The sequence below is a fragment of the Montipora foliosa genome, unplaced genomic scaffold, assembly GCF_036669935.1.
Source record: "Montipora foliosa isolate CH-2021 unplaced genomic scaffold, ASM3666993v2 scaffold_64, whole genome shotgun sequence".
In the NCBI taxonomy this organism is placed as follows: Eukaryota; Metazoa; Cnidaria; class Anthozoa; order Scleractinia; family Acroporidae; genus Montipora; species Montipora foliosa.
In genome coordinates this window covers 14,403-27,500 of record NW_027179812.1, presented here as the reverse complement: position 1 = coordinate 27,500, position 13,098 = coordinate 14,403, and the positions used below count along the sequence as shown (strand labels likewise).

The 13,098-nt window shown below is 38.6% G+C and overlaps 1 protein-coding gene and 1 long non-coding RNA gene across 2 annotated transcripts in view; one reads left to right on the top strand and one right to left on the bottom strand.

Annotated features, from left to right (window-relative positions):
• Positions 1-2,963, top strand: part of LOC137990140 (uncharacterized) — a 4,014-nt gene extending 1,051 nt beyond the window's left edge. Inside the window, exons 2-3 of the long non-coding RNA XR_011121159.1 lie at positions 671-1,996; positions 2,726-2,963. This is a non-coding gene — a long non-coding RNA (uncharacterized lncRNA). The remainder of the gene's footprint in view (positions 1-670; positions 1,997-2,725) is intronic.
• The window catches only part of LOC137990139 (uncharacterized), a 4,518-nt gene extending 59 nt beyond the window's left edge, over positions 1-4,459 (bottom strand). The window contains exons 1-6 of the mRNA XM_068835635.1: positions 4,278-4,459; positions 3,914-3,974; positions 3,786-3,809; positions 2,959-3,114; positions 2,706-2,795; positions 1-805 (exon numbers count right to left, since the gene is read on the bottom strand). The exon at positions 1-805 is cut by the window's left edge and continues 59 nt beyond it. Coding sequence (XP_068691736.1) covers positions 656-805; positions 2,706-2,795; positions 2,959-3,114; positions 3,786-3,809; positions 3,914-3,974; positions 4,278-4,459 — 663 coding nt within the window. The 3' untranslated portion in view covers positions 1-655. The remainder of the gene's footprint in view (positions 806-2,705; positions 2,796-2,958; positions 3,115-3,785; positions 3,810-3,913; positions 3,975-4,277) is intronic.
• Positions 4,460-13,098: the final 8,639 nt, after the last annotated feature.

The following is a 13,098-nucleotide window of genomic DNA, read 5'->3' as shown; positions in this document are numbered from 1 at the left end:
GCCCAAAAAAGCAATATTTTCTCTATGTGCTAATTAGACTCACACGCCTCGTTTGAATGGACCAAATAAAAAAAAATACCAAAATACGTTGTGGCCGCCATTTATGTATTCGGTCTATTAAAAAGGTTCCTTTATGCATCTAAAAAATCCGAGTGTATTTCATTTTAAACCCTTACTGAAACACTATATTTGTTTTCTCGGGGAGCGAGCTATGTTTCGCTTTCATGCGGATCGAAACAGTTTTTGTTTTTGCAGTATGTATGTCTAACTGCAAAATTCGCCTAAACAGGTCGCTGTTGCATTGATTTACTGTATTCTTTGATTGCACCCGACGTCAAGGTGGCCAAGTTGGTGGAAAGAACAAAAGCGCAAAAGTCCCTTGGCAATTTCACTCTATTAAGCTACATTTCGCTTTTTTTTTTTCTTTGGGGGGGGGGGGGGGGTGTTCCAGCATGGCGGTCTTATCACGTGAGTGCAATCAAAGAATACCGTGAAGCCAGCACAATGAGCATAACACCCAACACCTTATACTGGCAGCTTTATGTTTGATGCCAAATGATAACTTTTTTTAAAGCTGAGGTATTTTCAGTTCCAAAAACAACTTAAAAGCGTGGAGAGGATGTGTCGCTAGCCTCCATTCTTGCCATATTTTTCTTTACTCTCTCTCCAGCCTCAAGAGGATTTGCTTATCATTTCCAGCAATATCTTTGAATATTGTGCTGGTTGGGACTACAACGGAGATGTTCTCTCCGCTGTATACGCGCACCTTTACACCAGTGTCTCTTTCGTGAGATGTTAGTATGCTCTGCAAAGGAAAAGAAAAATCATTCTTATGTAGCTCTGAAAATTCCCATTATTTGAAGCTGCAATCATCCCGCTGGATTAGTGTCGTGGAACCCCAAAAATTATTTTAGTCCAAATAAATCTTTATCTGTCACCGAGTACAGAGCAACAGTGTCAAGAATTATCTAAGGTCGGCACACACGGGGGGACTAGTCCCTGCAACTAGTCCCTAGTTACACAAAGGGACTGGTCGCAGGGACTAGTCCCTTGTAGTGTTTACACGCGGGGTCCAATTGCACAGGAAAGTAGCAAAAACTGGGGCCAAACGGTATCATTCTTTCACTCTGCAGCTTTCTTAAGAAACCAAAATTATTAAAATAGCAATGTAGCATTGAATTAATTCAGTTCAGTACAAAATTACGAAATTATTTAGTATTTAAATTTTTTTCCGATTCAGTCCGGATATATGCGGAAAATAAGTTGAAGCGCTTTGTTACCGATGAGCTGTAGCCAATACAGGAAAAAAAGGGTGCGAAAATTCTAGCAAGATTTCCATTATTCATGTACAATATTTCAAAACTGGTTTAATCGTCTTCCTCTTTTTCCGCCACCTTAGTTCGTAAGATGTGATACCGATCTGTGATTGGTTTACTGTAATTTGGTCGCAGGGACTTGCCCAACGAGCAGTTTACACGAGGCGTTTTGAGGAACAAGCCGCAGGTCCTTGTCCCAAAATTCAAACCAGTTTGAATTCGTGGGACTGGTAGCAGGGACCAAATCCCTGCGACTATATTTCGTGTTAGAAATGGCTACTTCACACAGTAGGACTTGGCCCAGGTACTAGGCGCATGGACTTATCGCCTCGTGTGTACTGCCCTTTATTTTGGTTAAAACCCATTCAACCATAAGCGATAGTGAGAAGTCTGAGGCGAGTGACGTAACACCCGGATGTATAGTATGTTGACAAGTTCACTTTCCTGTAATGTAATGGCCGATGTGTACATGTACATAATTCTCGACGCGAGTTCGGGCTCATAAAATCTCCCATAATGAAGAATACGAATCTTCGGAAGTGGAGAGTTCGCCCAGGAGGCCCACGAGGACGAACCGCCGTGGCTAGAACTTTATGAAGAAGAAAGAAAAGTGGAGAAAGAGCTACTGTAGAAGAAAAGCTCCAAAAACCATGTAACTGTACAGGAAAAGTCAAAGATTGGTAAGTTGCAAATTGATGTGCCGCACCTGCTATCAACAAGTGCGACCTAGTTAAACGTACACGCTTTACGCCGACCTTTTTTCGACCCAGGCCTGACCTTTTCTACAAATTTCTGTGGTTCACATCTCCATTTTTCGCCATTTTTTTTTTTTGCGGTTGATATGGGCACTTGAAGCTTTCTCGCAACGTATGTCTGAATCACTAATTGCAACAATGGCTAAGCTGCTTTCAATACCAAACAATAGCACCCGAGGTTACGAGAGCCGCTACAGTGTACACTACTGAGAGCGGGAAACACAAGGGTCTGCGAATTAAGTAATTAATATAATTTCAACAAATAAACAACCCAAACCAAACAATTATAGAGATGTTATCCTGGGCAGCCACACTGAAGAGCTACAGTTATAATTGATATCGGTACTCGTATCTGAAACGTTTCAATCTGATAGTCGCACAGCGGAACCAGCAGTGTCAAAATATGAAAAGAGATGACATTTAATAACGTTATAGCACTTATGAGGCGTCAGTGTTGGATAGAGGAAACTTTAGACTTCAGAAGTTTTCACGCTTTGCAAGGATAGAAAAGGTTAAGTGTTCCCTTCACGTTTTGTTGAATTTTTTTGTGTATCGTGACACAGGTTCTATGAGAGTGCCATTTTGTGCAGGTGTTAAAGGGGCTTTGGTCATTTACTCTGCTTAACTGACTCACCCCTATGCATCTTGTTTCAGCGACCGTCAGTATTACCATACTTCCAGATAGTTTGATGAGCTTCACAGAGATATGGCGTTGTTGTTGTGTCTGTAAGAAAAGTTAGTCCAGCTAGTACTCAACATATGGTGAGATTGACGGCAATAATTTTGTCTACTTTGTTTAAGACCAAGAAAAGCAAAACGTTTGGGGTAAACTACATGTCATCCTATTTACTCTTGTATGAAATAATCTAAAAGAAGTAATACAATACCGGAGGAAATGAAAGAATGTTGTCAGTTCTGGGTGCTGTGTACCCAACTGCTGCTTCCCCTGCTGATTTTGCTGGATTCAATGTGTCTGTTGCTGTTTCTGCTTCTGCTGCAGTGACTGAAACTATTTCTGCTGCAGCCGCTGGTGATGCAAGCACCTGGCAGTAAAATCAGGTTTTTGTCAATACAGTGCTTCTATATGGCATAGGTTAGACTTGGAAACCTTGACCATTGGCCCTCTCGGATTTACAAGTCACACTTGACAGAGGTCCCTTAGTTTAAATTTATCTAGACAGCGGCGGTACTTATAACGAAGTGTACAAGAGCCTTGTTTGTGGAGTAACATACTGAACATGATGAGAGAGTGGGTATTAAGATTTCATTATTATTTGTTGTATCCAATCAAGTTTGCCAACAGTATATGTACACTGTATGTAATTGACCTCGTCACTTCAGGCCTTTTCCGGGGACAAATGAGACAAAATGCACAACATACTGAAGGGAGGCAGACCAGCTACATGTATGCAGATGGCAATAATAATTTATTTATAAGGGCTGTCAATCCAACTAGGGGATCTGGGGACTAAACCCTGGAGGACTACAGGTAGTGGTAAGAGCGGTAGTTGAGCACAGGATCCCAGGAACCTAACCACTCCACTCCTCTGACCTCACTTTAATTCTCCTGCAACCAGCAAACAATGTGAATTGGCTTTCCTCAAATTCAAACATGGACACATTTATCATTTGAGGGAAGTATAAGTACATATGTCCAGGAAATATGTAATCCAATTGAGCTATGCATAATTGCAATGATACATGTATTGCATACCTCTTTTCCTGCATCAGCTATTTCCTGTAACAAGAAAAGACAATGTTGGTGATTTAATTTTTTCACTTCACATAATTTTCAGAGTTTTTCCTGTTTATTTGAACAGCATGGTTTGCATTCAACCTTACCGATAATTTCAGTTCAGCATCTTGTTTCTCTTTTAGAGTCCTTGTGTCCTCCAACATTTGCCTAGGTGTTTAATTAAGGATACTTCCAATTAAATATTGATCTGAATGCAGTATTAAAGATAAAATGCAATAGTCAGACAACAACCTCAGCTGTTAATTGATGGTGACATCCATGTTGTGCATCATGTCATATGTGACAGTTTCCATTATCTTAAGGTTTACTGTATAATGAGGGCTCGACTTGCCATATTATTTATTTATAATTTATATCATTTGTGGAGAACCCAGAGAGATTACATCACACAGGATGCAGTTTTATTTGGAATTTACAAATAAAGAAATTGCAGAGGACTTAGATGCTTACCTTTGTATTTTAATAGCCTTAATGTTTTGAAGGTTTAATTTGACGTTCTGTATGACTTCCTCTGGGTTGATTTCATTGCCTAGGGATAGAAATTGTTCGTTAAGAAGGCTCGAAATAGTTTCTCTTTTTTTCAAACAAATAAACATATTCTGTCCTTTTTTCGATACCCTTAGGGTAATCATATCAAGACGAAATTTGGTCAGAAATTAGTACCCATTCACATCTAATTTTCCTCCAAAATAACATCACCATGGCAACAATATAAGGCATTTCTTTGAGCCTTAAAATCAAGATATCTTGTCTTTTTTTCAAAAAAAAAAAAAAAAAGGGGGACGTCTTCCCATTCAGCGTTTCCAGTTAATTTTAGAAATAATCTCAGAGTCTAAAATATTTAAAATTCAACAAAATCTGTAGGCCAGTTTTGGATAAAAAAATCTTTTTTTTTTTTTAAATGTCTCTATTTCGTTTCCCTTACAGAATTTTTTTAAATTTGAAAGAAAACATTTTAAATTAATCCAATCTAACATGCAAACAATAAACAAATTTCACCGTCCAGAAGCAGCGATATATATAAACGAGTAGAGTTGCAAAATCAGGAAGATCAGCATTGATGCATGCGTCACCCGCTCATTTGAGTCCCTAAGCGAGTGGAGGGCGCTACAGGACAACACAAATGGGTTTAAGTGCCCATTAAACTGTTTGTGTAGAATTTTCGTAGATTTTGTGAATAGGAGACGTCTATCTGTATACCATATATATAGGAAGTGGAAGAAAGGTGAGGAAAATTGGCAGTGTTTGTTTATTTCTGGTGACCCATTTAGAATTATGAGCTTACGTGTGCAGCTTTTAGAAATTATTGCGTGTTTGGCTTATGCGTGCATGCTCAGCTGAAAACCCTTTAGAGCTCTCCTTAAATAAATTACAACTTCCTAGTTTTCTCTAAGGGGATATGAATTACATTAACAATAAATTGTATTATTATAAATAAAGGAATGAAGAACTTTGCTTACCTAATAGCCACATGCCAACGATTTGTCGTTTTGACAACCCTAACTTTTGAAGAATCAAAACCTGAGGACCTCTCATTGGGTGTGGATCTTCTCCCACCTCGTCTAGTATCTCTAGCATACTTGGTGTTTGGTGGTGTGCCACTACAACCAAGCAGCTGTCCAGCACATTCACCAGACCTGTGTTTTCATTCAACCTCCTTTGAATAAAGGAATCAGTATATATTATCTTGAAAGTTCTACTTTAAAAAAATTTTCTTTGGGGACTTCAAATTTTCCTTAATTGATGTACAATTCTATCAAGTCAGTGGTTCTCTTTTTTAAATGCTGGCATATTAACGAGGTGGATTCTTTTAAATGACCACTACTTTTTGATCCTCACCTTTATTTACTGTTTGGTAATATTAGGTACTGAAATTAATATTGTGTTTAGCGTTTTTTTACATAGAAATTGTCATAATTTCATCCTACCTAATTACATTGATGCTTTCATCGCTTTGGTCAAATAGTATGACAACTATTGGTATCAGGTCTTGGTGACTCTGTGTAACAACCTAAAAAAGATGTAGCATGTAAATAAATGAAGGTAATTGAAAATGGTGAGTCAATAACACTGCAGTTATCGTTAAATCAACCGCTGAACATAATTTGCTTACATGTATTTCCACCCAAATTAGGGTAGTCCTCCTTCAGTACATAGTGTTTATGGTTTTCTTTACATGTACATAATAACAATGTATTATAACATTCATTTCTTTTTATTTTAGGGGAGCTGACATTATACGAGTTGCTATAGCGTATGTGTAATGCAACGCCATTAAGTAATATCCCGAGGGGTAATCTATCATAGGTTATAAAATATGGCAAATCTTTGCGGTACTTTTATCTCGTGCCCCGCTGAAGGATGTTCTATCAATGTTGACCTCGATCTCAGTTAAAAGTACTCCATTGCCAACAAAACTGATAATAAATTGGAAAATGAAAAAAGTCTGATAGTTGAAAGGTTACATCATATTTTCATTCAGTCTTACACGATAGACTAGTACCTTAATCATGTTGTTTGTTAGGTATTTGAGGCTTACTTAACATTTTGTAACGTATATCTTTTAACACATGGAGTTGCCAGTGAAATTTTCTCAAAAGGTTTCAATAATTCTTCGGTTACACCGGACTTACTTAATTAAAATTTATTACAGAACTTAATTATCATTTTTATTAACATGATCCTAGTTGTTAATTTCACAATGACCGCGCAGTTCTAAGGGTTTTTTTAAATCGTTGTTTCTAAATTAGACGATGCTAAAAATGTCCACGTGAAAGTATGGTTACCAGCTTAACTTTGTAAGTAAATTGGGGGTTAAATAGCATTCTTCACACATTATCTATTCTTTTCAGGTTTTTCATCCAAAAGAAAGAAAACGATGCAAAGAGAGTGTACATCAGCCGGGGTCACATCAAGTTGAAGGAGCGGAGAGGCCATGGCTTTATACTACCATCAGCATTTTCGGAGGGAACAAAAATCCTAGTTAATTGCCGTATAATTGAATTAGCGGCTTTCCTGGCAGAGAAACCTTAAGGGTTTACACGGTCCGTGTACCTTCCGTCCATTCAATTTTCATCAAAATAAAAAATTGACAATTAGGAATGACAAATCTTGATTATCAATTTTTGATCCTTTTTTTGTTTTGGCCTTTCACATAGGCGAAGAAGCTCCATTTTAGTTTAGATTTCCTTCGCTTCAGGTGTAATGAAAATAGAAATGTGACAAGATTTGCCAAATTTCCTTAAAGAAACTGACATGCAAGAACCAGTGACAAAACTGGTTTATTATTTGCTTATAGTAACATTAAACGTGTCGGTTATTACTACGAATTCACTGCGGTCTTTGATTACATTGATTTCTTGAATTAGAAATAGTACGTTTGGACAATTATTATTCGTTTCAGAAAATACTGAGGTTTGGAGATCATAAAACTAGAAATTCATAGCAACGCAGTGACACTGTAATACTGAATGCAGTGACATTAGCAATGCAGTGACACTGGAATACTGAATGTTTTGACAATATTCAGTATTCCAGTGTCTATCTTCTAGCAGCGTCGTTCAGTGATATGCCAAATAACGAGCAACTAATAAGGGTTTTTCTGCCGGGAATTAAAGCCGTCCAAACCATGGACCGGGATAAAAGAATTAACACTGTAAAAATCGAAAAATGGTTGATGTTGATACTTTCTCTCGCCGCGTCGTTTTAGAAGGTTAATTAAGAGCAATCCTGTATTATTCGGATTTTCCATCGACTAAATGTGATTGTTGTTAATCAAATGATTCTGGTAATATTTATAAAGATTAAACAGGTCCTCGCTCTTATCTGGGCAATTGAAACAGTTGTCTCTTACAGTACAATGCTTTACCACATGAGCTATGCAGCCACACAGTTGTGTTCCCGTCACGGACCCGGTCCTGATGGTTTTGTTTCCACATAATACGTTAGTTAAATGACCAACATTCCCTCTATCCAGAAAATAATTAGTCAATTTTATTTGCTCAAACAGAGGTGAGAGCAACGACAGCCATTTGCATGCCGTACAATGTCCAATCGCCAACTTGCTAAGCGCAACTGAAATCACTGAGTTTACAAAAATGTTATATTCTGATGGCATTTTTGGTTAAACGAAGACCTCAATTCTATTTAAGATTGAAAAGAATTAACACACAGACGACGGTAAGAAACATACTGTATCGAATACTGAAATCAAAGTCATCTAAGGTTGAAAGGGTTATTCACTGCCTCAATCAACAACATGCAAACACAAAATTTTACCTAGGGTCCAACATAGTTTTGGCGGGATGCGGGATGGAGCTTAAAATCGAGGCGGGATGTGGGATATGAAAAATTTTAAAGGCGGGATGAGGGATGAAAATACGACGGGGCGACCGGGATATGCTCCGTTTTCGTAGGCGGGATACGGGATAGGACTACGTCTGAGAGCGCGAGGCTATTCAAACACAATCATAGAAAGAATGTGCCACCCAGCAGTTAATAATCTTAAACAGACATTGATGGAACAATGGAGCCTAAAAGCTCCCATAATATCATACAAAAGAGGTAAATCTCTTAAGGACACGCACGTCCGCGGAAAAATATAATTTTATGGCTCTCATATGCAGAACACACTGATAGAGTACGTGCAGGTGCGCATGTTAGTAACTTCTATCTAGAAATGCAAGCACATAATTTTCACTCATTTCAATCCCCTGTAAGTGGCGGTTTCAGTCTAACTGAACTTTTGCGTCTACGTCAAGTCATTACATCACTGCTTAGTGAGAGTTCATCTTTGGTAATGTAGAAGCTATAAAAATGGTTGATCAGTTGAGCTGGAGCAAAATGGTTTCAACCAGGCGGGATCGGGATTTAAATGCACATTGCGGCGGGATGGCGGGATGGAATAAAAAATAACGGCGGGATGCGGGTTTGAATTAGCCTAATTTGGACCCTCTTTACCATGGAGATCGACTCGAAGAAAACCACTCCACGTCATTTATCCGCACCTTAATTTTCGTATCGTCTTTCTTCCCTCTTAAAAAGATTAAGGTCGTCCCAGCATAAATTGCAAAAATTCAAAGTGGTGTACAAAGCATACTGTTGGTTTTCTACATCGATCATGAAAACCTAAAGACGGTTAGAAGACCGGAAGAAAGGTCATTTTCGGTCCCTCACGAATGGTATCGGGAATACCACACTTCACCGTTTGCCGAACATGAAATAAACGAGGAATAATAAAGAAGCCTTATTGATACGTAAACTTAAATCATAGCACTGAGAAAGTCCTCCGTTTAAATTTAACTATCACATGTTACTGTGAGCCAATTAGAGTTAACTCCGCATAATTTAGTTTCCGGGCTACCACTAGATCTTAATTTCAAAAGCTTCAAAATTCGTTTTAACATAAATATTGTCAAGTTAACTTTCAGTTAATGAGATACAGTATGTTTATAAAGGAACAATATATTAAAGACATACATTAGAAATGCGCGCGGGAATGAAACATCATCAAGTACGATTTTGAGGTCAGCGCACTCATGAACGCTACTTTAGAAGTTTGCTTGATCGGCTCAATTGGTGGAGCACTGCACCGATAACGCAGAGGCTATGGCGTTGAATCCAGTGCAAGCATTAATTTTTCAACTACTCGAATTCGTCATGAGGGAGTCCGAGATCTGCCTGGGGCGGGTTTTTTTTTTTTAATTCAGGTGTAAAAATCGTAAAGCGCTTGGCTAAAGTACTATTCTATCTTTGAAATGGCGCTGTGCGTACGAAAGCGGGCCCTTGAAGTCTTGGCCCGGCCTAGTGGATACTATCGTGACGTCATCTAAATTTTAAAAAATCATGTTGTTATTCGGCCACTTAACTTTACATCTAATGGCATACTGCCTGCACTTTCCTATTTTCCGGCTATCTTTGTCGTTCCTGTCTGTTTTTGCGTAATGTACCTGATAATTCTCCAATATCATTTAAAAAGTTCAAGCTATTTATGGAACTAACTTTCCTGAACATCCCGGAGTAACACAGTGATTCCATTGCCAGATCATCATTAAGAAAGGATTTGTTTTTCAGGAAAGACAAACCGACGCTTGCTAAAACGGTGGAAAATCAAAATGTAAAAAAAAAAAAAAAAAACAGATTTCAAATGCGTACACGTACAGTCAATTTAGCATCTCATTGGATGAATTGCAAATGTTCCTTAGGTTGGTTCACTAATTAAATAAAATGCAAAAAAATATGTCAACAGGACACATGTTCAGTATAACAAAACAGCACTTGAGCTGAAGCATGTGAATAGCAGTACAACTTGTCTAATAATATTAAATAAGTATCGTTTAAGAATCATTGTTTATGAACAGTTTGATTGAAAAAGAATAACAACAATTACGGACATAAGTCTCGACTCGAGTTCAGACTCTACAAATCTCATAGAATGAAGAGTACAATTCGGAAGTGAAGAGTTCGACGACCGTTCACGGGCGAACCGTTAGCAGGCAGGCGCAGAATGGCTAGAACTTTAATCACCATGAGTCCCGTATTTACTAGCCTGCGAACTCGAACAGGCGCCGCGGCGCTTATTAATTTTTTTGTGTGTCCGATTCGGCGCTTACTCGAGGGTGACGCTTGTTGGACAACCAAATTCAGAACGCGGCATATTGAACAGTTATCAAATGTATAAATATATTTTGAATTGTTCTTCTTTCTGTTTAATCAATTTCAATTTCGCTGTCTCCTTCTTGATCTGAGTCCAACAGCTCTTCAGTAGGAGGGCACACCTTTTCTACTTCTGAATCGTTGCTTGATTGGAAAGAATTTGTCTCCGGTTCCTTTAAGATGTCTAACCGGGAACGGAGCATTGCTCTCCCATCACTACAAGGTTGTCCCTCCTTGAAAAGAATGAATTTTGTCTTCTTCTGAACCGTCTACAGAGAGGTTTAGGGCACAGCTTGTGAAAGAATTGCGGATTGCGTAGGTGGATAGCTCGGCCCAGGCGTCAATAATCCGTTGCAAAATAGATATTCTTGCATGGGAGTGCACTCATATCATCAGCAGCCGTCTCTTCGTGAAATAACTGCTGCCAGCCATTCATAAACAGGTCTTGAAAGGCTCATTCCAACTGACGTCTGGCCCGGGTGCCTCAATGTATCTAGTGCAACCTCCAGGTAAAACGACAAGATTACTAGAGACTAGTGACTCAGTGATGCTATCCGCGATGTGACGTTCGTAGGAACCCCACGCTAACAGCCTCCGTTTCAGCGCAAATGCTCCAAAAACAGAGTCAACCCAGACTTTATCAACCTGTTTGCCGAAGTTTCAACAAGTGCTCGATATTGGTAAACCACTTCAAAACTGAAACTTCTCGCTTTGCTCCTTTAAAAACCACCAGGGGTTTCAGTTTAGTTGCATTGGACTTTGCAGCTAGCCAGACTGATACTCTTGCCTCTTCGTTACCGGTTGTCTTCAGAGTGAAGGATGTCTCCCTGGTTGTGTCTTTGCATACCATGCTTACCATCTCTGCCTCCAAATCACGCAGTTCGTTTGGCGCTGGATGATAAAGCCACCTCTCCAGCACGCCAACGCGTGAACAACACCAAGTGAGACTCTACATACGGAATCTGAAGGTGTGTCGGTGATTTCCCAATCATATCTTAGCTTGCTCGCGTCTCTAAACTCTCTCTTGCTAAGATTGAAATCCATCCCTTTGAACTGTAAGCCAGCTTGATGCCCCCTTGTCCATCGCCAGATAAAAAAGTTCTATAGTATAATAATTCTGCTCCATACTACCACTACTACTACTACTACTACTACTGTTGCTACTACTACTACTACTACTACTACTACTACTACTACTACTACTACTACTGTTGCTACTACTACTACTACTACTACTACTACTACTACTACTACTACTACTATAATGATAATAACAATACTAATACTAATAATACTAATAATAATAATAATAATAATAATAATAATAATAGTAATAATAATAGTAATAATAATAATAATAATAATAATAATAATAATAAATGGATAATCTAACAGAACTGCGAGATTGTGAAGCAGTCTATTTATTCAACTGACTTTCCACACATTAGAGACACTGTCTACCTTAAGTAAAGAATATCGCTTTGAATTGTAAATTCCACATATTCTTTGTAAAATTTGAAGTACTGAAAGTTTAGGAGAAACGAAACAATAGGTAAAAACCATTCGCTGGTTGAATCCGTTTTTACCTAGGTTATATTCGTGATCTGCATTTTGCTCGGTTGAATTATGCACTCTACCTAGCTTAAACACCCCCAAAAAGGATTCAAAATACCCATACCTACCGTCTTCAAGCTCTGTGTTGCGCATCTCAACACATCTTAATTGTTTGGTATCATTTTATCGGTTTCTATATTCATTCAGTCTCAAGATTACAATATAGAGAGGGAACAAAGAACTATACTATGCACTTACCCGTATTCGAACTCGCACCCTCCAGATCTGTGGTACTGTGTCACTGGGTCTTCACCACTACACTACAACGACGAACATACTCATCACTAACACAGTTCTTTTTATTATTTACATTTCTGTAATTGATCAATTGATATTCGAATTTTTCCGCGGTTTGAAAATTAGCGGAAAAATATTCTCTCGTCGGTATGAACCATCAAGGGACTCTCGGGAGAGTATATTAGGAGTGTTTGTATGCTAATTCATCCTCTTGGTGTTCTCTGGAGGCGACTCGCTTTTATTTTTATTTTTCAGTTTTATTTTATTTTATTTTATTTGTTTGTTTTTCCCTTCGTTTTTTTTGTTAAATTTATACATATCTATATTTATATTTACATTCTCTTGTTTTTCAGATTCAGTTCTTGATCATGCCTTGTTCTTTTGTTTTGAAGGCATAATAAGTTACTTAATATCGGGGCCTTTTTTGCGCCCGTCTACATTGGGACCATCTGTGCCCAGAACTCGGGTGTGATTTACACTAAGTGGGACCCTCTGTGTCCAAGTTATTCGGGGGTGATTTTTCCACCCGAGTGGGACCATCTGTGCCCAAGATATTTAGGGGTGATTTTTCACCCAAGTGAGTCCATCTGCGCCGGAGATATTTAAGGGTGATTTTTTCCACCTAAGTCAGACCATGCTCGAGATACTTAGGGATGATTTTTTCACCCAAGTGGGACCATCTGTGCCCGAGATATTTAAGGATGGGCTTTTCCGGCCAAGTGGGATCATATGTACCTGGGGCCATCTTTGCCCTGGGATTCTTATA